At 44.8% G+C, this 25,260-nt stretch overlaps 1 protein-coding gene across 4 annotated transcripts in view; it reads left to right on the top strand.

Moving 5' to 3' along the window:
- LOC125639291 (WASH complex subunit 2C) overlaps positions 1 to 25,260 on the top strand; it is a 52,862-nt gene that overhangs the window by 14,061 nt on the left and 13,541 nt on the right. For all 4 annotated transcript variants that reach the window (XM_048855993.2, XM_048855991.2, XM_048855992.2 and 1 more), the window contains exons 12-25: positions 1,065 to 1,137; positions 2,014 to 2,070; positions 3,672 to 3,836; positions 5,475 to 5,599; positions 6,646 to 6,738; positions 7,732 to 7,839; positions 10,246 to 10,362; positions 12,278 to 12,444; positions 15,177 to 15,288; positions 16,080 to 16,259; positions 18,442 to 18,630; positions 21,695 to 21,823; positions 22,027 to 22,122; positions 24,200 to 24,325. In XM_048855993.2, the coding sequence (XP_048711950.2) occupies positions 1,065 to 1,137; positions 2,014 to 2,070; positions 3,672 to 3,836; positions 5,475 to 5,599; positions 6,646 to 6,738; positions 7,732 to 7,839; positions 10,246 to 10,362; positions 12,278 to 12,444; positions 15,177 to 15,288; positions 16,080 to 16,259; positions 18,442 to 18,630; positions 21,695 to 21,823; positions 22,027 to 22,122; positions 24,200 to 24,325 (1,737 nt within the window). The remainder of the gene's footprint in view (positions 1 to 1,064; positions 1,138 to 2,013; positions 2,071 to 3,671; positions 3,837 to 5,474; positions 5,600 to 6,645; positions 6,739 to 7,731; positions 7,840 to 10,245; positions 10,363 to 12,277; positions 12,445 to 15,176; positions 15,289 to 16,079; positions 16,260 to 18,441; positions 18,631 to 21,694; positions 21,824 to 22,026; positions 22,123 to 24,199; positions 24,326 to 25,260) is intronic.

Below are 25,260 nucleotides of genomic sequence, written 5' to 3'. Positions count from 1 at the left end.
CTATCTGGAGCTATGTGGATTTGGCATGTCTCTAGCCAAGGGAGCAATGTGTCTATGCAGATGCGGAGATTCCATAGTAGTCAGCTGTTCTTTTGAGTTGTAACATGTACTTTTGGGGAACAGGGGGACTTTAAATGCCAATCTAAATCTGTCACACTGCATACTATGACCAGTGATGTTAACCTTTTCTTTTGTCCTGGTCTGAAACTCGAGAGATTCATGCTATGCCCCTATCCCTCTTATGCCCTGTCTACATGAAAAAGTTGCATTGGGATAACCTAAAGGATTAATTTAAATCAATATACAGTAGAACCGCAGAGTTACAAAGATGAGAGTTACGAACTGACTGGTCAACCACACATCTCATTTGGAACCAGAAGGATGTAATCAGGCAGCAGCAGAGACCCCCCCCCCCCACCCCGAAAGGCAAATACAGTACTGTTAAACATAAATTACTAATAAAAAGGGAAATAAAAAAAAAAGACTTGACAAGGTGAACTGTTTCTGTGCTTGTTTCATTTAAATTAAGATGGTTACATGCAGCATTTTTCTTCTGCAGGGTAAAGTTTCAAAGCTGTATGAAGTCAAAGTTGGGTTGTAAAGTTTTGAAAGAACCGCAACATTTTGTTCAAAATTACAAACACTTCAGATTTACAAACAACCTCCATTCCCAAGGTGTTTGTAATTCTGAGGTTCTACTGTTGTTAAAACCATTGCAAGGCCATGTGGATGCTTGGTGTAGGAGTGGCTCTTTGGTTTAGCATAAATTGGTTGGGACCAGGTTTAATTTAAGCTGAATAAAGCTACTCTTTTATACCAAAATAGGTGTCCATAAAAGTTTACACTAGCTTAACTAAATTGATGCAAGTTTGGGTGGCCAAGCCCTTAAACATGAAGTGAAGCAAAGGGGAAGAACGTTTTCTAACCCAGAACAAAAATGGAAATGTGTAGAAATGCACAGATTTCAACTTCTTCTCCACTGGCTGTTGCCCCAAGTCTGTATCTTTGCAGTCAGTTGATCAAGTTCTCACACTCTTCTGTTGTGCGTCTTTGTCTTCAATCAGAGCGATCTTTTTGCTGAAGCACCAAGAGGGGAAGATTTGAAAGAAAAAGAGCTGCGAGCCCCAATAAATGATGGTAAGAACTGATTTGTGCAAGTAGCACACGTCTCCAGTTGCACTATAGGTGTCTGGATTCTCTGTGGTTGGTAATCGTCTCTTAAAGGGTGATCTGAACCAAACTAGATAAATAGCAAACTAATAAGCTAGAAAAGAAGTTAGTAGTTAACTCTACTAGACTCTCAACAGAATGCACGGTTTTCTGTTCTCAGTGGGGAAATATTCACATTTTTTTTTTATTTTTTTTAAAAAAGCTAGATGTTTCTCCACTAACTTTTTTTTATAGTTTATGGCCCCCATCAGGTTGCTGGGTGGGAGGTGTTCCCACTAGGGGCTTGATGCAGAGTCGAGTATGGAGTAATTTGCAGCAGGGTGTGTATATGGCCAAATGTTTTTTGAAAATGTTTATGCCTAAATTTAGGCTTCTAAATTCATATATGAGCAGCCTGACTCTGAAAAGTGCTATGTTCTCAGCTGTTCCTGTTGAAGTCATCTAACTCCAAGGGCTAAATTTGCAAATGGACCTTAGGCTCCTAAGTGACAGGCATTGTTTTTGGAGCACAGAGTGGATTTTTAAATGATGTATAACTTGTGGGTGATTTACAAGAGCTTGTCTCCACACAAGAATTCTTTTTATTCCTGACTTTTTAGTTTCATGGGCATGTTTTGCAACACGGAAGGGACAACTGGACTCACTTTTTGTCTGTTGAGGAAAAACAACCACAGAAATTCAGAAAATGTGTCTAAAGCACATGGATTTGAAGCCATTTGGGCTCCTGAACAAAAACGAGAAAGCTCAGTACAATAGTCACGTTTCTTATACTGCAGTATTTGGGTGTTAGATGCAAACGTTTTGTACAATTAAGTTATTGTCTTGTATTTCCCATAATTTCAGAGCCATCAACAAAGGCTTTACGGAAAGTTCCTGCGGGCGCGGTCTCTCTCTTCCCAGGTATGGTTCAATTGATGGTGACCTGCTTCATGCAGGGAATACATCTCTTGCTTTAAAACACACTACAAAAGCTATGTTATGCAGCACTTTACCAACCAGAAAGCTCTATAAAGCCAGAATTGCTTATCTTCATTGAAAGTCCAGTTTTTAGTCTGGTTGGTGCAGCGCCAGCAGGCTCCCTACCTGGCTCTGCGTGGCTCCCTGGAAGTGGTGACATTCCCTGCTTCTCCTGGGTGGAAGTGCAGCTAGGTGGCTCTGTGTGTTGGCTCTGCAGCTCTCATTGGCTGGGAACCATGGCAAATGGGAGTCGCATGGGCAGTGCAAGCGGGTGGGGGCAGCGTGCAGAGTTGCCTAGTCACAGTCCTGCCTAGGAGCAGCAGGGACATGTTGACGCTTGCGGGGAGCCGCCTGACGTGAGCGCTGCCCGGATCTGGCACCCCGCACCTTCTCCCGTACCCCAACTCCCTTCCTCGAACACCTCCTGCACCTAAACTCCTTCCCAGAGTCCACACTCCCTCTCTCCTGTGCTCCAGCCCTGAGCCCCCCGCACACCCAAACTCCCTCACTCTTAATTAACTGGAATTTTTCACTTACCGACACCCCACATTTCCCCAATATGCCGGATAACAATGCTTTTACTGTACAATAGTTTTAAAGAAAAACACTGCCAAAATGCAGCACTGCTGTATTGGATATTCAGCATCAAACCATAGGAACTGTAAACATGCTAGGTCTGAATTTCACTGTGTTGTGTGCACTTGTAAAGGTTCTGTGGGGGGCATTCAAGAAAGTGTGAATACCAGTGAAGTTGCTAGTATCATTTCTAAACTAGCATAATCTTGGATACCCTTTTTTTTTTTTAAGAATCTATTTGTATCAGTGATTCATATACTGAGTGCATAAGGGCTTGGATATTGCATGTCCTATTCCTCTTTCAAGCGGTAGTATGGGCTGCATTTTAAAAGTTGGCTAGATCTTTACAGTATTGTGCCGTTTCTTCATGCTAGCCTGTTAAGTTTCTTTTGAAGGAGGTGTTTAAACTTGTTGTTTTCCCCCATGATCAAAAAGAGAAGAAATAGTTACAGAACTCCCTGTCCCCCTTAGTTTCTCTCAGGGAGCTGATCTGTGTGGGGAAGAGCTTCTGGAAGTATCTTTAGTTTTGAACTAGACAGCATGATGCACATTTTAAGTGTAGTAACAAAAGCAAACTGAGGTAACATGTTTGCACCAAAGTCTTACTTTTATATATTGGATATTCTTCCTATTTCATGCCCTACTGGCTGGTTCTAAGACTGGCTAGATGAGCTCAGAATTCCCTCATACCTTTTCACTAATGCACCAGGGATGGCTTTGGCACAGGGTTAGGTCAGATGCCATCTTGTTCCTCTCGGGCGAGTGCACACTTTTTCAGTATTGGACCTGGCTAGACTGTCTGTTGCAAGCAACTGAGGTGATGAATTTAGTCATCTCTTCCTTTTCAGGAATTGTGCAAGTAGATTGTGACTTCTATGAATTTAATCACTGTTCAAAAATCGCTGGCTAAATAGCTCTTAAACTTTGTAGTCAGTGTTGACTCAATTATTCAATATTCTGACTTGCAGGTGGGAATGATGTGTTTAGTTCCGCCTCTGTTCTCATGGAGAAAGAAAACAAGAAGCCTGTGGAGCAGAGCGCAGACAAAGCCACCAAACAGCCTGGGAAAGTTAGTCTGTTTGACGACGATGATGACTTTTTCGTGGAACCGACTAACAAACATTTAAAATCAGGTGAAGTGTGTTCAGAACACTATCAAAGGTCATAGAAACTAGGGCCAGTGGGAACCTGCAGGTCATGAAATCCCCCCTGCTCTTGGTGGTGTTTCTGCCTCTGCTATTCCACTGTTTCATCTATATCTGATCCCTCTGAACATTACCATCAGTGACTTCTGTGATCCTTCTTGGCAGCTGTTGGCCATTCGCTCTTCTTACGGGTTTTTCTTCTTTTTTCTGGGAAGCTTTTTAGTGTGAGGTGATATCTAGTTTTGGTTCAGAAGAGCTGTGTGTGTCTAGATGGGCGTGCCTGTGCAGTGTGTGGGGGAAGGACGGAGAACTGTAGCACCCATTGAAGTTTTGGCTGATGACTGTTGTACCCAACTGACACTTCACCTTGTGAGCTAGCCCAATCCACCGACCCCAATCAAAAAATGGACTTTTGTTGCTCATTGCTGTCATTCTGCTCCCTACAGAAGAGACTATACTCCTTCTAGAATGTCACAACCTCTCTAGTGATCAGTGATAGCTGGTCTCTTCCAACAGAAAACCTTACCCAAAATGAACGTTGTCAAGGTTCCTCCCCCACTCTGAACTCTAGGGTACAGATGTGGGGACCTGCATGAAAAAACCCCCTAAGCTTATCTTTACCAGCTTAGGTCAAAACTTCCCCAAGGTACAAAATATTACACCCGTTATCCTTGGAATGGCCGCTACCACCACCAAACTAATACTGGTTACTGGGGAAGAGCTGTTTGGACGCGTCTTTCCCCCCAAAATACTTCCCCAAAACCTTGCACCCCACTTCCTGGACAAGGTTTGGTAAAAAGCCTCACCAATTTGCCTAGGTGACTACAGACCCAGACCCTTGGATCTTAAGAACAATGAACAATCCTCCCAACACTTGCACCCCCCCCCTCCTGGGAAATGTTGGATAAAAAGCCTCACCAATTTGCATAGGTGACCACAGACCCAAACCCTTGGATCTGAGAACAATGAAAAAGCATTCAGTGTTTTACAAGAAGATTTTTAATAAAAATAGCAGTAAATAGAAATAAAGAAATCCCCCCTGTAAAATCAGGATGGTAGATATCTTACAGGGTAATTAGATTCAAAAACATAGAGAACCCCTCTAGGCAAAACCTTAAGTTACAAAAAAGATACACAGACAGAAATAGTTATTCTATTCAGCACAATTCTTTTCTCAGCCATTTAAAGAAATCATAATCTAACACATACCTAGCTAGATTACTTACTAAAAGTTCTAAGACTCCATTCCTGTTCTGTCTCTGGCAAGAGCAGCACACAGACAGACCCTTTGTCCCTCTCCCCCCTCCCAGCTTTTGAAAGTATCTTGTCTCCTCATTGGTCATTTTGGTCAGGTGCCAGCGAGGTTACCTTTAGCTTCTTAACCCTTTACAGGTGAGAGGAGCTTTCCCCTGGCCAGGAGGGATTTCAAAGGGGTTTACCCTTCCCTTTATATTTATGAAAATGGACTTTTGTTGCTCATTGCTGTCATTCTGCTCCCTACAGAAGAGACTATACTCCTTCTAGAATGTCACAACCTCTCTAGTGATCAGTGATAGCTGGTCTCTTCCAACAGAAAACCTTACCCAAAATGAACGTGTATTTTCTTTTCTTTTTTTTTAAACAAAGTCAAAGCCACTGCTGATTTCTTTGACAATGATGAAGGCGACTTATTCAAGAAAAAGCCTGAAGTTGTTCCTGCAGCTGTCAGTAAGGTAGCTGAAGGCCATAAAGAATCCATGGGAGGGAAAAAGGTAACGTTAGAAGTGGATTTTTCCATTGTGCGCAAAGAACTGATCTTAGAGGAATAGTTAAGCCATTCTGGCTCTAACTCTGCTGCAGTCTATCCCACAGAATAACAGGAATGTGTTTTGTCTCTATGAACGTGATGCTTAGTTTTCAGATTCCTCACCAGCCAGCTCTGGGGGTTGCCTGTATGTCTTCCTCAGCTCTTTGACTTTCTGGGCTCCCGCCCAGTGGTTTCCTGTGCTGCTGGGTTGGTCTCTGGGAGTCTCACCAAGGCTACAGTTGGTCTCCTCTGTCATGTGACCGTGGTGCCTCTCTTGTTCCTCTTCTTGCTCTGTAGCAGCTGGCAGAAGCTGGCTGTGAAGTAGAACTGGGAGGAATTCCCTGGCTGACTAGTTTATTTGCTGAAAAATGCAGTTTCAGGTTGACCGAAGCAATTCATGAATTCGCGTCAAGCTTGGCTAATAGTTTGGCTGACTAAAAATGGGGAAAATAAATTTTCAAAAGTCAATGGTTCATTTTGACACTCTTGTTTCTAAACAACATTTTGTTTAGAAACTTAGCTAGATTGAGTTAAATTTTTTTAAAAAGGGTAAACACCCAAACACAAAATCAAGGAAAAAAAATCAAAAACAAATTTCACTTCTGGCGAAATGTTTCATACTCGGTACTTATTAACTTAAGGGTATAGTACTCTCACCATTGGCTAGTTCATCTCTGTTGTCTCTACATGGGCTTATCCAGGAAAATATAGCCAAGCAATGCCATGGAATCCTTATAGTGCTTCCTGTTGAAGTCAGTAGGAGTTGTATGCAAAAAAAAAAATCTATGGCCAGCTCTTGAAATTGTCCTCATGCAGCTGAGGCTCTGCAGAAAGATCTGTCTTCAAAACCATGTGGGTTTTGGATTCTCTAGTGTCTGGATCAGAATTTCTTAGGTTTTAGCCATCCCTTTTCAACAGCTGGGGCACTTAACTGGCCAGCTACCAAAGAGGAATATGAAGTGTGCTGTTTGCATTGATTTAAATGGGTGCTGATGTGTTCTTGTTTTGAAGAGTCAACCATCTTCCACTGAGGACTCCAAACCTTCATCTGATATACTTCCCAAAAACCAAAGAGGCCTATTCTCTGATGAAGAAGATTCTGAAGTAAGTGCTAAATACTCTTAGATCTAAATGGAATTATAGGAGGCCTGGACCGCAACATGACTGCATTTCTACTGCCACGTTACCTAAAACCCATTCCTGTTGAGAGATGTCTCAAATAGTTGCTTAGTTCCAAGGAATGGGATCTCTGGTATGTGGTTCCCCCAAAAAACACTCTCTCCAGCTTGAGCAGTGTGTGTCTCCCAGCATTTTCCACCAATTTTAAAAATTCTTTTTTGCGTGCACACAGAGGCATGAGATGGAAGGTTAAATGAAGTAACAAGACAGGAAAGAGCATCTGACCCTTGTATTTGCTTCAGTATGTACAGGGGTCAGGCAAGCTCTTCAGTCTTTCTTCTTGCCTCCCAGCTTGGACCTGACCTGGAGCCTTCAGAGCAGGCATGCCAATTTTTTCTGTTGAAAAAATGCAGAAATTGGGCTTGTTTTTGGCTCAATCAGCTTGTGAGTTGTTTGCTGGCTAGTTTTTGACTTGTAGCTCGTTGCTGCTTTTTTTTTGATTGACTCCTGGCAAGCAGGGGGAAGGGGGGGAGAGAGTCAGGGGTGCACAGCAGGCCCATCATAGTCCCAGACTGCGCTCCGGGGGGATCTAGTCACATTGAGTGTTGGGGTTCTTAGGGATTGGCTTGTTTTGAAATGGGATTAGCTTGATTTTTTTGGCTTATTTTGAAAGTGCTTATTTACCACCTAAAAGTTGGCAACTGTGCTTCAGAGAGCTCCCAGGAGAAGTTGCATGCACTCAGTTTCTCTGAATCGGGCAGAAGGTATATTCAGTAGGGCCACCAAATCAGTGACCTTTTTTGTGAAAGTGTGGGCCTCTAGTTTAGGAGTGGTGAGAATCAGCCATCTTACTCCTCTTCAGCAGCACACCAGTCTCTTTTTGAATAAATGCAAAGTGCATATTATTTTCCTATTTCTTAAACCCTGTTTCTCTCATCTCAAACTGTCTTGCTAAGTGACTGTGTTTGGTTCTATCAGGACTTGTTTTCATCAAGTCTGACAGGGAAGTCAAAGAGCACATCTCTACCGCCTAGCAAGTCAGCCACAAAAGCCCCACTCTCCCTCTTTGACGATGAGGATGAAGAGGTAAGTGCCTCCCCAGCACTGGCTGCACTTTCTCTGTAGCCCACTCACTGGGCTCTGTGAGTAAGGTAAATCCGTTAAAAGGGTCACTGTTCACATGCCAGGGTTTAGTGCCATGCTGGCAAGTTTTACATATCTCCTCCTGTAACAGATTGAGCATAATGGCTGCTTGAGAAGGGGTATGGACAACCGTGATCTTTGATTTACTACTGTGTGCTCTTCTAGTCCCCTTCATCCCTGGAGCTCAAGCAGAGTCTGTATCCTCCTCACTTTGGAGGTGGGGAAGCTGAGGCTGAGGTGATTTGCTCAGGGTTACGTGATCAGTGGTGGAGCTGGTGCCCTGTTTTCCAGGATATGCTGCCTCTCTAGTGGGTAATAACCTATGGACAGGTTCACGGTATTCTTAATTTAGTGTGTCTTGTGATACTACCCCAAAGCCCCCATCCTAGGCACTGTACAAACACACAAGGAAGCATCACCCTCTGCTTTTCAAGAGCTTACAATCCATCTTTGGACACCCAGCCCCCAGAGCAAACTAGCCTGCCCCACAATCATCCCCTGACTGTGATGAGGTGTCAGCAGATTGTGGCAGGCCTGTGGCTTATGCAAATTCCAGAGCCCTCGTCTGAGAACACCCTGCCTCCAGCTCCCATTTTTTCCCATCTGGGACTGTTAGCAGAAGCTGCCCATTGCTTAGCAAGCCGTCCTACTGGGCATTCCTGATTTTGGGTTTTTTGCAGTTTCTAACCAGGAATCCAAGTTCAACTGGAAAAACTTTAAGGGATTCTGTTTTTAACCCACTTCATAAGAGTCTTGCACATGGACAAGCGCCAAGTTCACCAGGTGTCTTTTTACATGTACGGTAGGCCACATGACTGTTGCAGATCAGGATCCTGGTCTCTTTCCCAGATGTAGCTGTGCTTTGACTTTGCTTGCCTGTCCTGTTGGAAAGAGTCCCTCCTCCATCCCTATTCTGCAGAGATGGCAGCTGTGTGTAGTGGTCTGCTAGGCTACAGCAGAGCTGCTGAGCAGTGGGTGCAGTAATGAGGTGGTGAACATATGGTGGTATCTCTGTACCCCTGTAGACAGAGAAATTTCTTGTGAGGCCAGGCTCAGAGAGGTGATGGGGGATCAGCTGGTAATGATCAGGATTCTCTCTTTCTCCAAGAATAAACATGAGTACATCTTTTGACTGTCAGAAAAACTTCCCTCCTTGTGAGGCTCTTTGAAATGAATGTACAGTGCATCTCCTAAAGCTCTGCCATAGACAGCCGGTTACAGCGTCTTAATCGGGAAGATGTGCACATGCCTAAACTGAGTATCCATGTGAGCTTATTGATTGTAATGCTTGCCATCTTACACCATCTTCTTGCTGTCCTCTTCACTGACCCAGCAAACTTCGTATAGCCATAATTCACCACCACCCAGATCTGCCACTTTTAGCATGACAAGGCTAAGATGAGATGGTGTCTTAAGTGCCTGAGGGCTAATCTACAGTACCATGCTACATCAGTGCAGATGCATTGCTGTAGCGCATTGCTGAAGAGGTGCTATGCCGATGGGAGAGTGCTCTCCCGTCGGCATAATTACTCCACCTCAATGAGAGGCGGAAGCTATGTCGGTGGCAGAGCATCTCCTGCTGACACAGCATGGTTTAGACACCGCTTTAAATCGATGTAACTCGCGTCGCTCAGGTGGGTGGCTTTTCCACATCCTTCAGTGACATAACTTACATCATCTGAAGATGTAGTGTAGACAAGCCCTGAGTCCTGTTGACGCTTGTGGTGACTTACAGCTACAAAGCTAGCTACTGTAGATGTGAGACAAGGGCTGTGTCCAACATGAGGATAGAAAATAAATGACAATGCAAAATAAGCAACAATGGAAAGCGTATGTGCAAGCTGCAGTCAGTAGAGAATCTCTTCCAAAGTGGGGGCGTGGTCTTTAAAATATCCCTTTCAGATCCTAGGGTTAAAAGCCTGGTAGATGACGTTCTTAATCACGTTATAAATTGGAATTCCCCAGCTGAAACAGAAGTTGCAGAATAAAAGCCAAAGCCTGCAATGGGAAATTGACTTTAGGGGGACTGGGTGGGAGTCCTGGCTAGCAGATCCCATTGCAGGACCGGGTTCTTATCCTAGTTTGTCAAGTTGAAAGCGTTAATACTTACAGGCTTTTGATCTGTAACTTCTCTACTGAACATCTATCTGTGGATGCCGTGGCTGAGAACCATTTGCTCCATGGTACCTGAAGCTGTTCTCCTTTTGAATAGGTTTTGGTGGAAGTATTTATATTTCCTTAACCAGTTGAATGTAGCTCAGCCAAGAAACAGATGTTGCTCGGAACCTGAGTGCCGATGCCCACCAAGTACCAGGCAGAGTTACCTTTCTTGGCTTTAATATTTTTTAGGATCTGTTTGGTACTGCACCTGCTAAGAAGCAACAGTCAAAACCGCTCCAGGAGAAAGCAAAACAATCGGAGTCCCTCAAAAAAGCCTCTGGTTCGTTGTTCAGCAGTGATGAGGAGGTACTGTAGAGCGAGATGCTTTTTAAAGGGGGATAGTGGGCTTACAGCTCTCCACAAGGTGAAATGTTCAATAGAGCATTCACTCCATTGCACTTGAGTGTGGACTGTGTCTACAGACAATGCTTCCTTCCAGCTGTTGCGGTATATCTGTGCGGCTGGTGGAGTTCTTTAGCTGCATGCACAATGGGACTAGCTGGCAGAAGTACCATGGGCTGGGGAAAGTTGCTGGAGGTAGGCTATAAGTGTCTAACAGAAAATTGCACAGCGGCCTCCTGCCAAGAAGGGTGACTTAGAGCTGACCTACAAAAGAGGAAAAAAGAGCATGAGCTCCTTTACTACTAATGTGTATAAAGAGGGCCTGAAAGTTTAGGGGTAATCAGGGTTTATTTAGAAATATGGGGGAAATGGAAAACAAGATTTTACCCATCTCTGTTGGGAGTGCTAGTTGGATAACTCAGGTACGGGGGTTGGGGGCTCTCCCAACCCTTAATTAAAGAGTTGGAGGGTGTTGAATCCTTAATCAGGATTTGTAGCCAGGTACTTGAGTTAATGAAGTGTCAGCATGACCCACTTAAAAGGAACTTTACTGTGTGAATAAAACTCGCATTCCTGCTTGCTTAATCATAAGAACGGTCATACTGGGTCAGACCAAAGGTACTAGCCCAGTATCCTGTCTTCCAACAGTGGCCAATACCAGGTGTCCCAGAGGGAATGAACAGAGCAGGTAATCATCAAGTGATCCGTCCCCTGTCGCTCGTTCCCAGCTTCTGACAAAGAGGCTAGGGAGACCATCCCTGCCCATCCTGGCTAATAGCCATTGATGGACCTATCCTCCATGAACTCATCTAGTTCTTTTTTTGAACCTTGTTATATTTCACTGCTGCTTTAGTGTCTGTCATAAAACTACTGGCTTTCCAGGTAACCTACAGTGTGCTTTTTTTAAGGTAGATGAGATATGAATATCAAATGTAAAAATAAAGCAAGGCTGAATTTTTAAAAAAAAGCCTTTGTCATTTTTTTAATACATCATAAGTAGGAAAGGGATGCTGTGGTCTTCCATCTGCAGACCACCTGTAACACAGGGATAAAGAGACACACTGTAAGCATGAAAACGGAAAATATTTCTGGGATTTGCAGTATTCCATATTAATGCAAATTCTGACTTCTCACTTAGATAAAATGTCAATATGTAAATAGCTTTGTTGCAGAAAGAGACAGGTTATGCCATTGCTCTGTTAACCTAGCCTTTCAGAAAACTGTCTTCAGCCAACCAGTTTTAACAGCAGAGGCGTACATTTAGCCTTGCTCTTCCCATCTCAGCACATTGACCTCCAATTGAGGCATGAACATAAGTCTAGTTGGGCCATTTAAGAGTTAACACTCTATTTAGTGTGGTCAATTATTTTGTTAACCCAAGAGAAAAAACTGCCTTAATATTACAGTTAGAAGTCAGGAAATGAGGCAGCATTGTTACTAATATTATTTCGGGACACTGCATAGTGTGTATTTCCACACACCTCTAACTGTCTAATCATCAAAGTGTTATGGGCCAAATTCTCAAAGAGCAAGCTTCTTCCTTCTGTGGCTGCATAACATGCACTCACAAAACCAGCTTCAGGGACAGATCTCAGATGCTAGTACTCATTTACACCTGCAACTCATTTAGCACCTGCTAAATGGGAGCCAGACCTATGTCCTGAAAGCTTATGCAGTGGGGGTTAATAACATCATCATTTTCTGGCCTGGTGTTGCATTGATGTTTGTATTTAATGCATAGATGTAAGAACAGCCCATGTCTTCAAAGGAACAAGCACTGATTGTAGTATGCTGACTAAGGTAGAAGAGGTGAGGAAATGGCTGAAATGACCTGCAGGAAATAGGCTTGTAAGAAAATAATGCCTATTTTTTTTTTTAGGACCACTGGAATGTCAGCAAGCCGGCTAAACCAATTTCCGAAGACATCCGAAAGGGGGAACCTGCAAAACCTGTCAGTGCAGTCAATCCAGCTAACGTTGTGAAAAAGACCAGCCTCTTTGAGGAGGATGAAGAGGAGGAGGATTTATTTGCAATCACTAAAGACAGGTGAAAAAACTTGACAGCGGAGCAGCAGGTTTCTCTCCAATTTCTTGGAGCAGGCTTACCTGTTTCAATAGCTTGTCACGGGTATTATGGGATTCCCATCCTGAAATAGCACAATGCCTTCATTTTCCCAGGAGGCTGAGATGCTGTCAAGTAATCTTAAAATCATTGTCTTCTGCTGTGCATTTCTGATATTCCGCTGTTACACTGATGAACCGGTAGGCTGCACTGGCCGAATGTTCATTTCCACGTGGAGATTAAGGTGTTGGTTTAGACCCTGGTTTACCATGACCCTGTGGTGCCGCCATAGCTGGGATCACCGTAGGCAACTAAGCTGGAGGAGCCTCTTTAAAGGGAGAGGGCTGCTGACAGGGCAGTCACATTACTCTTGACTCTGGAGCTCCCCATCCTCTCCTGGGACCAAAATAGCTCAGATCGGTTTGCCTGCAGGGCACATGGCAAAGGTCACCTGTTCTCAGGTTGTCATGGAGTGTTGGATCTGGTAGGACAGGTGGGGAATTCATTTTTATTTGGCTCTCTGGGTTTGGTTAGATGGATGGAGATCAATCTTTTTGCTGCTAATTTTTGCAAGGGTTTATTAATTTTGTGTAAATATCTTCACAAACAGAAGTGCAGCCTTGGATGTGCTGTTGCTTCATGGGCGCAGGGTGGTAATTTTGGGGAATATCCAGCTTGCTACCACTTTACTTACGAAAATGTTTGGATTTTGAAAACTTCAGATTTTAGGCTAAAAGTCTAATCATCTGAAAGGATCTAAGAAAAGTACATTGTTTGAGATGCACGATGAGTAAATAATTCTCCTCCTGTTTAAAACGTTGCAGTCATCCAATCAGGAAGCGGAATTGATATCAAGTGAGTTAGGTGACTGACTTGCACACCAGAAATAGCAGTCAGTGACAGCTTGTGAACACCTTGATAGTCTATAAACCAGAGGTGGGCAAACTACAGCCCGGGGGCCACATCTGGCCCATGGGACCGTCCTGACTGGCCCCTGAGCTCCTGGTCCGGGAGGCTCACCCCCCAGCCCCTCCCCTACTGTTCCCCCTCTCACGCAGCCATGCCGCCACCCAGGCAGTGTGCTGGGCTGCTGCTCATGCAGGGCAGCGCGTCTGGCTCCAGTTGGGCGGCGTGGCAGCCAGACATGCCGCTCTGAGCGGCATGGTAAGGGGGCCGGGGGGTTGGATAAGGGGCAGGAGGTCCCAGGGGGAAGTCAGGGTACGGGGCCGGGGGGAGGGGGGTTGAACAAGGGGTGGGGTCCTGGGGGGGGGCGCGGTGGATGGGTCGGGGGTTTTGAGGGGGCGGGAAGTGGGAGGGGGTGGATAGGGGGCAGGGGCCAGGCTATTTGGGGAGGCACAGCCTTCCCTACCCAGCCCTCCATACAGTTTCACACCCCGATGTGGCCCTCAGGCCAAAAAGTTTGCCCACCCCTGCTATAAACTGTGCTGCTGATGCTTAAGAGTGACATATGGATTTGCAGAATCCAGGATGGATTTATGGACAGGACTAAGGTCATACTGAGTTATTAGACTAGCTGTAATGCCCCAGTGGCGAGAACCCCATGTTCTTGTGAGACAATTCATAGATTCCAAGGCCAGAAGGGACTGATGAAATCATCTAGTCTGACTTGCTGTGTAGCACTGGTCATAGAACTTCCCCAAAATAATTCCTAGAGCAGATAGTTTAGAAAAACATGCAGCCTTGATTTAAAAATTGTCAGTGATGGAGAATCCACCACAACCTTGGTAAATTGTTTCAATGGTTAATCACTCTCTCAGTTAAAAATTTACACCTTCTTTCCAGTGTGAATTTGTCTAGCTTCAACTTCCAGCCGTTGGATTGTGTTAGACCTTTCTCTGCTAGATTGAAGAGCCCATTATTAAATATTTGATCCCCATATAGGTACTTATAGACTGTAACAAGTCACCCCTTAACCTTCTTTTTGTTAAGCTAGATAGACTCAAAGAGCTCAAACACTGTATGACATTGTCTAATCCTTTCATCATTCTTGTGGCTCTTCTCTGAACCCTCTCCAATATTTTGAAGTGCTCTATTCTTTCTGTAAATACAAAAGCAAAGTCCCAGTGATCATGCTGAATTAAGGTTTTTGGTCAGTGTTTTTCAGCAGTGTATACAGAATTTTATTCCTGGAGTTCACCCTCTACTAAGTAGCATGTTGGGCCTCTTTCCCCACACAGTCCTGCCACAAGGATCCCGACTCAAGTGAGGGGAGCGTGTCGTCTTGGAGGCCACAATCCTATCTGAGTTCCACTCCAGTAGTGATGCTGCTTTGCTTGTTCTTTTAATCGCGTTTATTACAGTAGTGCCTAAGGGCCAACCAAAACTGGGGCCCTGTTGTGCTTGGTGCTGTACACTGAATCGTAGACAGCCTCTGCCCCTAAATGCTTACAGGCTAAATAGGCAAGATGGATGCAGGGAGTGGGAAAGGGTGTATGTGTCACCTTCACATAAAGAGGTGAGACTCTAGTGCTACTGAGGTTAGGAATGGAAGCAACCTATGGACTGAGGATGGAGGCAAGGTTTCCTGCCAGACTGGAGTAGCAGTCCTGGGCCTCCGTAGCTTAGAGAAAACCTGGCCCTGATCATACTTTGTTCAGACTTTGTGTTCTTCTATACCATGTCCCTAAAGAGGACAGTCTAAACGATACCATTTGACCAGTTAAACATGTCTCCTGTGCATGGATTTCTCTCTCCAGTCAGAGGAAGCACCAGAAGGCTTCTCTTCTGTTTGAAGAAGATGCTGTTAATGGAGGACCGCTCTTCAGCTCCCAGCCAACACGTCTTCCTTCAGCAGCTAAAGCCACAGCGGTACCTCCTTTTCCTGCTTAACCCCAAAGCAGATGGTTTACCAAATGGCACTGTTTGTAGCAAGGCAGGCTTCTCCATAACACACTAACCAGGGCCTTTAGGTTAGATAAGTTCCAACAAATTTATAATAGGTTTAAGGTGATTGGAATTTTGGGCTTAAAACTATTTGGCTTCATTAGGTTAAAACTATACTCTGAAATGGAGTCTGAATTCTGCCTTTGCTGGGGCTGGGCCTGGGCCTGCTCAGACTGTGCTGTGTGAGTATTACTGAAGGGTTTTGAGAACGGTCTTGGAGATGAAATCCTGGTCCTATTGAAATAAATGGCAAAGTTTCCATTGACTTCAGTAGGTGCAGGATTTTCCCCTGTGTCAGACCCACCAAACTCTGATTCTCCCCTTGTGGCTATAGTTCTCCCCAGCTCCCCTCCGTAGGGGTTTCTGATATCACCCAGGTTCCTATCATCCCGGCCTGGTGTGCTGATTTTAGTAATAAACACTCTGCCACCATATCTGTAGTGCCAACCCCAAAACACTGCTCTGAATAGCTACCATAGAATCTAGTCTGGCCTGCCACATAACAGCTCCTAAACCTCTCCTTTTCCCAAGCCCACTTGCCATGTGTGGACCACAGGCTTCTCCCATCTGTTGAGCCACTGGGAACAGGGGAAGCCCTGTTTACCTATCTGCTGTCCCCACTCTCTCATGGATACATATAAAAGGCCTGTATCTATGTGTGCGCTTATATGCCAGATCTCCGTGTGTGTGAGTAGTAACATCCTTTCATTTCCCAGGAAAAAACAAAATCGCCTCCAGCACCACCTTCGTTATTTGATGAAGAGAAGGAAAAAGAGGATCTGCTTGACACATCAAAGACTAAACTGGTAGAAGAGAAGTCAGGACATTCAGAGGAGCATAGAGCAGTTCCTGTGACTGGAGGAAGAGCGGCTGCAGGGCAGCAGAAAAAGGAAAAGGTAAGAGATACTCTTTTAGTTAGAGATTTGACAAATGTTCCCTTAATCTCTTTAACAGTGCATTTCGTAGAATTCTTTGAACAGCCTCTAGATGTTCTATGCTTAGCAGTAGTGACCCTGTTTCAAAATCAAGGGTGCAACCCCATTGGTTGGCCACCAAAATCATGCTTGGACCAAAATGACAAACTGAATAATTCCTGTTTGTAAAAACATTTCCAGTTGAGTCATACAGAGAAATGCCTCTCAGTATGCAAAACATCAGTCACACAGGTGCAGTATTCCTTTCCAACTGTGAACTGGACGAGCTGCCTTAGCCTGTGTGCGCACGCACGCTCTCTCTCTCTGCAACAAACTCAGGAACTGTTGTGATGCTACTGAAACATCCTATTTACATGCAACACACTAGTGTGCCCATGGGACTATAGACCTGCTAAAACCATGAGAGTTTCTGCTTTTGGCAGCAATATTTGCTAACTGAAATTGTCTTAAGTGTAATGTTGAAAAGGGTCAGCCAAATGTAGGCTAACTCCCAGGTACTAAATTGCTCAATGAATGTTGTGAGAATTACTGGGCAATGACTTTCTAGGTACTTAGTTTGTTAGCAGCATTATGTGCTTGTAGAAAACTACTCTGAGCACATCTAGCAGTCATGTAGTGCTTTCCGCTTCAGAGGAGCCCAAACCGTTTCACAAACTATTGACAAGCAGCCATCTCTGGAGTGGAGCAGAAGCAGCCAGGCTAAAAAACCCCAAACAAACCCTGATGCACAACATGCTGAACAACAGGACTAGGGTGCAGGGTACTAATGCAGACCTGTGCACTTCTGCAGGAGGGCCATCAGATCTGTGATACCCTCAAGTCAGGGGTCTGCAACCTATGGCACATGTGCCAAGCACGGCACGCGAGCCAATTTTTAATGGTACGCTGCTGTCTGCCGGACCCGGGCAGACAGCAGCGTGCCACTAAAAATCCTGCCTAGCCCAGCCTGCTCTTTTCCACCTCCCGCCCACCGCGCTCTCCTTGCAGGGCAGGCAAGCTTCCCCCTCCCCCCGCCTCTACCCCCAGCATGCTGGGTTCCTGCCCCTCCTCCCCTCCCTCCCTGCAGCTGACGGCCCTTGCTACGGAGGGGGAGAGGTACAAGCGGAGCCGCAGTGCCTCTCTCTGCGCCGGGGACCTTGGGGAAGGGGAGTGGAATCAGGGCATATCCCCTCCAGCCCCCTGCTGTGAGCCACTCAGGGCAGGGGGCTGGGAGCACTCCCACGACCCCAGCCCACACCCCCAGCCCTCTGCTCTGACCCCTGCACCCCCAGCACAACCCCAGCCCCCCCACACCCTATGCCCTGACTCTTGCACCCCCCACATCCCCACTCCCACCCTGAGCACCAAACGGGAGCTCCTGCACCCCCCACCCCTGCCATTCCTACCTGCACCCCTCGCACCAAATGGGAGCTGCTTAGGTAAGCGCTCCACACCCAAACCTCCTGCCCCAACCCTGAGCCCCCTCCCTCATTCTAGCTCCTGGCAGACCCTGCACCCCAAGCCCTGTTCTCAGCACATTCCCACCCTCATCTCAGTGGAGAGAGAGAAAGAGAATGGCTAGAACCAGGGAGAAGGTAGGTACCCACTCTATGTGGGCAGGCCGGGATCCCAGACCGGCAGCGGGCTGAGCTGCTCAGCCCACTGCCAGTCTGGCGTTCTGGCTGCTGGCCTCTTGCCAGCCAGGGATCCCGGGCACAGGCCCTGCTCAGCCCACTGCTGGCTTATGTGGGCAGGCTGGCAATGGGCTGAGCAGGCTGGTGGCATAGGATCAGCATTTTAATTTAATTTTAAATGAAGCTGCTTAAACATTTTGAAAACCTTGTTTACATACGACAATAGTTTAGTTATATAATATATAGACTTATAGAGAGAGACCTTCTAAAAAACGTTAATGTATTATTGGCATGCGAAACCTTAAATTAAAGTGAATAAATGAAGACTCGGCACACTGCTTCTAAAAGGTTGCCGACCCCTGCCTCCAGTAATGCATATGGCACTCCTGTTTATCTGCCTGGGAAGGATGGGTGCTTTTAGCTGTTTGCCATGTTACTGGATCCCAGAGTTCTGGACACATCAAACATCCAAACCAAGATAATCGAGCAAAACAGCACCTGATTCCAGTCCCTGTTTTTTGTTTTTACAGTTGGAGCCTTTCGCGGCATCGTCTTTGGAGCCGATCAGTAATTTGGATCTGTTCTCGGCCTCTCCACCACCGTTGGAGAAGGAAGCCAGAACCAGGACTAAGAATGTGCTGAGCTTGTTTGAAGAGGAGGAAGAGGAGAAAATGGAAGATCAAGATGTCAGTAAGATGGAGCGGAAAGAAATAAGAAAGGTGAGCAAAGAGCAAACTGGCTCTCTGGCTTGCCTGCAGATCTAGTCTTCCTCTGACCCCCTCTCCTTGCAATGTTCCTGCCCCTTTGTCTCACCTGCTGTCTAGAACAGCTGTTCTGTGTTTCTGCTTCATCGGCTCTTCCCGATCCTGTCTGAAATCAGCTTTACATGGTTGCCTGTTCCTCTGGATCTCTCTTCTCTGATCAAGCTCTCTGTAACTAGCTCTAACTCTTCAGTGTGTTTCTAGGGGATGCTGTGTTTGTGTGTGTGTCTGATACTACCTGCCTGGGGTTGGCCTGGCACATAAGTCCAGAGCTCAGATCCTGAGCTAGCTCTGATATTGCTGTGGTGGGAGGCGCTGGGAATGCAGAGGTGCTTCTGATACCTCCTTTCACCATTCCCTCCCCTCCTCACATTGGAGCAGGTGGATCTAACAGGAGCCATTTCCCATTATGAAAGGGGAGCTTAGCTCTGAGCCGTCCATATATAAATGGTATTTGAACCCTTAGGGCCCTTTATGCCTCCCCAGGACAAACTAGTGTAACTCTCACCTCTGTGCCAGTGAGCCCGACCTGGTATTTCCACCACTACCCTCTGGCAGGTGTTGCACCAAGGGACAGGAGAGCACAGTGTTCCTTTCTGCCGACGCACTATAGGAGCTCTGCTGAGGCGAGGCTGGCCTGCTGACACCCTGAATCAGCCCACCTCACCACTCCCCCTTTCCAGCAAGCGCTGCAGCATTCCTCACATTCCATCGCCAGGCGCTGTGGGGCTGAACCCAGTGCACTGTGTACGCTAATGTTTTTTAATACAGAACTACAATTAGGAGAACTTGTGAACAACTTCATTCATTTGAATGCAGCGGGCCCCTAAATGCTAATAAGTCTGAGTTCTGACAGATGGGATGGGCAGCAATTTCTAGAGCTGATGGCTCCTGATTGAAAGAACTCTGCCTCTAGCATCCACCTGTTTGAAACCAGGTGGCTGTTGGCCTGAGCATCTCTGCTGATTGCTGCTATAGGGCATTCCAAGTACACAGGATATATTGCGAGGTACTTGATGCGCTCTCCAGCAGACCGGGGCACATAATTTTTTTTCGGTTCACTGGCAGTTTTGAAAAGTTGGGTGGAAATTTTGTTTTTGTTTCAACCCCCAAAATGTTGTTTAGGCTTTCAGGCAGCTTGAGAAAAGCAAGCAAAGGATTCAAGAAACAAGGTGTGGTGGCTGGTCTTGGTTATGAGCTATAGCCCAGTGGTTAGGGTAGTGAGCTAGCCTGTGGGAGGTCCAGATTCAGTTCTCCTCTGTCTGATGGGGAGAAGGGATTTGAGTTTGGGTCTCTCCCTTGGCAGGAGAATGCTGTAAACTATGGGATATTCTGATGTGGGATCCCGCATCTCTCCTGTAGAAAAGCTTTTATAAATAAATAAACTCAACTGTAAATAAGCCCCGTCGTTTTCAGTTTAAACTGATTTTTACCGAAAAATCCTGGGTTTTACAAAAAATTTTCCCCAACGTTAACCCTACTTTTGTATCATTCAAATAGGTAAAAAATAACTTGTTTTATTAGGAAAATACAATACATTGGATGAGAGAGATGTATTACGATAATACGTTAGTCTGTGTGTGTGTGTATGCAAAGCTATATTAGTCTAGAAGATACAAGAAATGAACAGGTGCACACACAAGCTCTGAAGTGCGTGCTCATCTGAATGTACTAATGAATCTCACGTACACATTTCAAACTGTTAGCAGATAATGGTTTAAAGATCTGACACACTAAAATGGGAAGAAAATGAAAATCTGTTTACATTTCAGAACACAAAGTATTCAAAAGCTTAAAAAAAAAAACAGGAGAAAAGGAGGAAGTTCAGCATCTGTGCTGCAAATGGTGTGGGCCAATTATTAAATGTAACTATTTATAGGCTAATAGTTCTAAGTCTACAACAGTAAATTGTTTGCCCAAATGAAAAGTTTTATTTGGGGATTAGAGATATATTGTTTTCTTAAACTCGGAGGTGGCATTGTGTTTTGAGTTCTGTTTTAGTTCTGCAGCAAACCACACTGAATTCCATTCATCAAAGCCTTAATCTACTTTTTCCCCATATCCTTCCATCCACTAAAATAAACCCAATATTTACCCAGAAAAATTAATTTTTCACTAATTTTTCACCTGCTTTTGTTGTTGTAGTAAACACCAATAAATTGCTGGAGAAAAATAAATTTAAAATAAAACCAGAAAACAAAGGACCCTAACTATAAATGAATTACTGAATAGTCACTGGAGCGGGGACTTAACCTTGAGTCTCCCATATCATAGGTGAGTGCCCTAACCACTGGGCTATAGAGGAATTCACATTGGGTTTCTGTGCCTCGATGACTGTGGAATTGTAGGGCTGGAAGGAACCTTGCAGAGTCATCAAGTTCAACCCCCCGCGCTGAGCCAGAACCAAGTAAACCTAGACCATCCCTGACAGGTGTTTGTCCAGCCTGTTCTTAACAACTTCCAGTGATGGGGATTCCACAACCTCCTTGGAAGCCTCTTCCAGAGCTTAACTTCCCCTAGAGTTGGACAGTTTTTCTGACTATGAATTGCTCCATGGTTTGCGCTCATAGCATTGATGAAGTAATTTGCAGTGGGTGTGTTCATGTTGGTGTCTGAATCTGCCTTCTGGAGCCTAGCCCCCACCTCTGTTTTACATCAATAAGTGAATGCTGAAATTGACATCTGTTAGACTTCCCATTGCTGAGGGCTTGTCTTAACAGGTGAGTTGCAGTGTTAAACTGGTATTTAAATCAGTTTAATTAAACTAGCACAAACCTCTGTGTGAACGCTTAGATATAAGCCAGGGTTAAATCTTTTTATTTCCTTGTGTGCTGCAGGGGGTTTAGTGTTTAGTTGAGTTGATTTGATTAGTTAAAACTGTACAACTGTGCTGTGTGTATAAAGGCCAGCCTGGCTTGTATTGCAAACCCACTTCATTAGTGTACAAGTGTGATACTGTGCACAAACTGTTAGTGGGTTTTGTAACTGTGTGTGTGGGGGGGTTTTTCTCCCCTTCCCACAGCCCGCTGAGAAAAGCTCTCATTCCAAAAGCACTGGAGTGTTTCAGGACGAGGAACTTCTCTTCAGTCACAAGCTACAGAAAGACAATGATCCTGATGTTGATCTCTTTGCCAGGTCCAAGAAATCAGGGGTGAGTTCAAAGCCGTGTTCTGAACCTGCTGTTTAAAAATGGATTCTTTTAAATGTACTAATTGTAACATTGCTCTGATGTCCCTTACTCGGGTGTTCTGGATAAGGTCCCTGACCGCCAGAAATGACAGAGTAAATGTGGGTGCAGTAATCTGCAGCTAGAAATGTGGCTTTGACCTATGTGGCATTCTGTCTTTATTTCAGTCTGCAAAACTCCGTATGAAGCTGTCATCTGCAGGAGGGCTCTTTGGAGATGATGATGAGGATGATCTCTTCAGTATTGCTAAAGCAAAGCCTCCGGTACTTGCCTTTTTATTGTAAATGACTTCTTTAAAAGATGTAGAAAAAAGGTGTGTGTGAGGGGTGGGGTAACTGATTTCCAAGTGAAATCAGTTGCGTTTAGAGTAGAAACTTGTTAAAGTGACTCTCTTCAGTTAGTGGAACCTTGCTCAACAGACCTGTTCCCTGTGTGTATTCAGGTTCACATCATTTGATTTTAATGACAAATGTATCTCTTTATTGCTTGATATTTTTTTTTTTTTAACTTCTGCTGAGTCACCAAAGCTACAGGAGAATGAGTTGGACTCTTTCTCCTTGTGCATCACCAATTAAACTGGCTGTTTCAACTGGTCAGACTTGTGCAAAATCACTGGGGGCAGTAGGGTTGCCCTTGTGTCGCTGAGATCCTGACGTGTTCTGTAGAACCTTTACAAAGGTGATGCTGTGGGAGATGGCAAGAACTCCAGCCTTGCTCTCTGATTCCCGGGCAGGTTTGCACAGATGACCGTTCACAAGGGGGTTTAATAAGCTGAGCCCACTTGATATGGAAAGTAGAGTTAATAAACATGGACGCCCACAATGCTGCCATTTAGTCGCCTTTTATCCTAGAACTGCACTTGCCATAAAACAGCCTATGCACTATTTTGAATTACCGTGCTATGGTTAGAATTTATTTTTTCCTAGAGCCACTGACTTTGGTTGGGGAAACTAATCAAAATCTGGAACTGACTAGACTTCTTTGATAGTCTAGAAATTCAGCAGAAGGAGGATGAGCAGGGGGTTGGACTAGATGACCTCCTGACATCCCTTCCAACCCTGATAGTCTATGATTCTAATCCCTCCCTTCCCATCTTCCTCACAGTTAATTATTGTGTATTTTAAAATACTAACCCTCTTTTTCTACAGGGGTGTGTGTGTGTACACAGAGAATCTGTAGTTATATGAAACATGCACAAGGAGATGTTACGGTTGAGCTAACAATCTTTACATTAAGATGACCTTGTGGGGGAGGAAGGGGATGAGTTATATGAGCTCTTCCAGCCCTACAGTTCCATGATCAACCTTCACACTCTCTGACTTCTGTATATTTGACTGGCAAATTAGTTGAGTTCCATTCCCCTTGCTCTGAAGAATTCACACTGTATAGAGCTCATAATTACCTGATGTTTGGTTTATCGACAACTCCATTAACAACTGTCAATCATAAACCTTTCCCAAGCTTCCTCTGCAAGCATGACTCTGCCTCGGCTTTTCCCTGTAGGACTTCTCTGTCCCAGACCTTAGTTCTTTTAGTCCAGAGATCCAATTCTTGTTACCTGCTTGGACCTAAGAGATTCATTTGCTAGGATAATTTGCTAGTAGTTATCTTTGTGCATGACTCAGAAGAACCCTCCTCCCCCGCAATAATGTCCTTGGAAAGCTTTTGCAGCTTGGCTTAATGTAAGGCCTTAGGTTGGTTTCAATGACAAACTCCAGGCACGTCATTTAGGGACCAATCAGGGATGGCATGGTCTACAGCATAAGCAGCAGCAGACAAGCAGGGTTCAGGATGGCCTCTGTTAAACTCTGAGCAGTTCAGAATGCATTTGCTAACTTTAAGTATTCTTAGGCTTTAAAATATACTGAACCCGTTTTTCTTTCTTTAATCTTATTTTACGTCTCAGTCCATGAAACGAGCTAAGCTGTAAAATCAGTAAGAACATTCCCAACTTTCAAGTGATATAAAGTTGGCAAACTTATTTGGAAAAGGGTGCGCTGAACTAATAATCACACCTAGGGTCGTGTTTACCAAAATTATGAGCATTTGGCAATTAATCAACTCTTTTTGAAACCAAGCAAAGAGCCAGTCCTCAGAGAGGGTGTGCGTATTTAGAGCCCCAAACCTCAGCCCTTCTTCCTGCTGCCTTATATGTGAGGGATTTATGTTATGTTAGGAGTTAGCTTTTCGTCAAGCTAGAAAAACTTGACTGGAATTTAGAAGGTGTGGGAAGGGATAGACAGCATGCGGAAAACTATAGTTTTTTACCTGACCATAAAAGAAAATGATGATATAAAATATTTTTGCAGACTCATTTTAAAAAAAAAATTCTAATTTCAGAAAGTAGCAGAAAAGAAAACAGTAGTGAAAAAGGACAGCTCTGGCCCTTCTACGGAGAGCAGTAAGGGTCTGCAGAATATGCTGAGTGCCAAACAAGATGAGGGACCTAAACCAGAAACCACTGAGGTAAGCATCTAAGATCAATGGTTCAAACAAAGCAAGCAGAAGAGGGTTTGTTGGTTTTGTTGTTAGTGTAAACTGATAAGGGAGACTGACTGTTTGCCTCCTCCGTGGCATAGCAGCATGATCTGCTGTAACTCATAAAGATTACATTTAATACTGTACTTGGGAAAACTAGAGCAGCAGTTCCCTTTCCTAAAAGGTTGAGGCATTCTCTGTCATTGGGTTTAAAATGCTGTTGAATCAGAACAGTAGTGTATTACACCTGCTTAGCCCTGGGCTACATGAATACGCCAGGTGCAGGGCAATGGAGAATTGGGCCCATTGACTTAATGATTTAGTGAAAAATGAAGATTTATTGACCCTTCCTCTCCTGCTTGCATTTTCTTTAAATAAATAAATCTCAGTTTCTCTCATGGACGTGAGCTTTAAAGTGTGGTTAGGGTAAGAAGAGACTCTTGCCCAATGACACCTGCATCCTTCCCCTGTGTTCAGCACCCTGTCTTGAATTTTATTGTCCGCTAATAAGACTCCTACTCTTGTTGGTCCTGCAGAGCCAACGCAGCTCAGAGAGGCAGCTGGATTGTGTTCTGGCTTGTGCTGCAACAGAATTATCAATTAGATTCCAGCCGTAGCATCTTATAACTAGAGGGAGGAGCCCCAGGTGAGTTTGCAGGGCTGGCAGTTAGCGCATCTCTTTACTTGTAATTGGAGCACCCCTGATGTGGAGACGCTGAGGCCTGGTCTATGCTACAGAGTTAGGCCAATGCAAGGCATCTTATGTCAACCTAATTATGTCAGTGTCTAGACTACAATACTGCTTCCGCCAAAGTAAGTCCCCTGCTATACATCATAACTCCCCCTCCCATGAGAGGCGTACTGCTTTTTGTTGGTGTAGTGCAGGCAATGCAGTGTCCATGTAGACACTGAGTTACTTACAT

Source organism: Caretta caretta, chromosome 7, assembly GCF_965140235.1.
Source record: "Caretta caretta isolate rCarCar2 chromosome 7, rCarCar1.hap1, whole genome shotgun sequence".
Classification (NCBI taxonomy): Eukaryota; Metazoa; Chordata; order Testudines; family Cheloniidae; genus Caretta; species Caretta caretta.
Note: the sequence above shows the minus strand (reverse complement) of the source record. Positions and strands in the feature narration are given on the sequence as shown.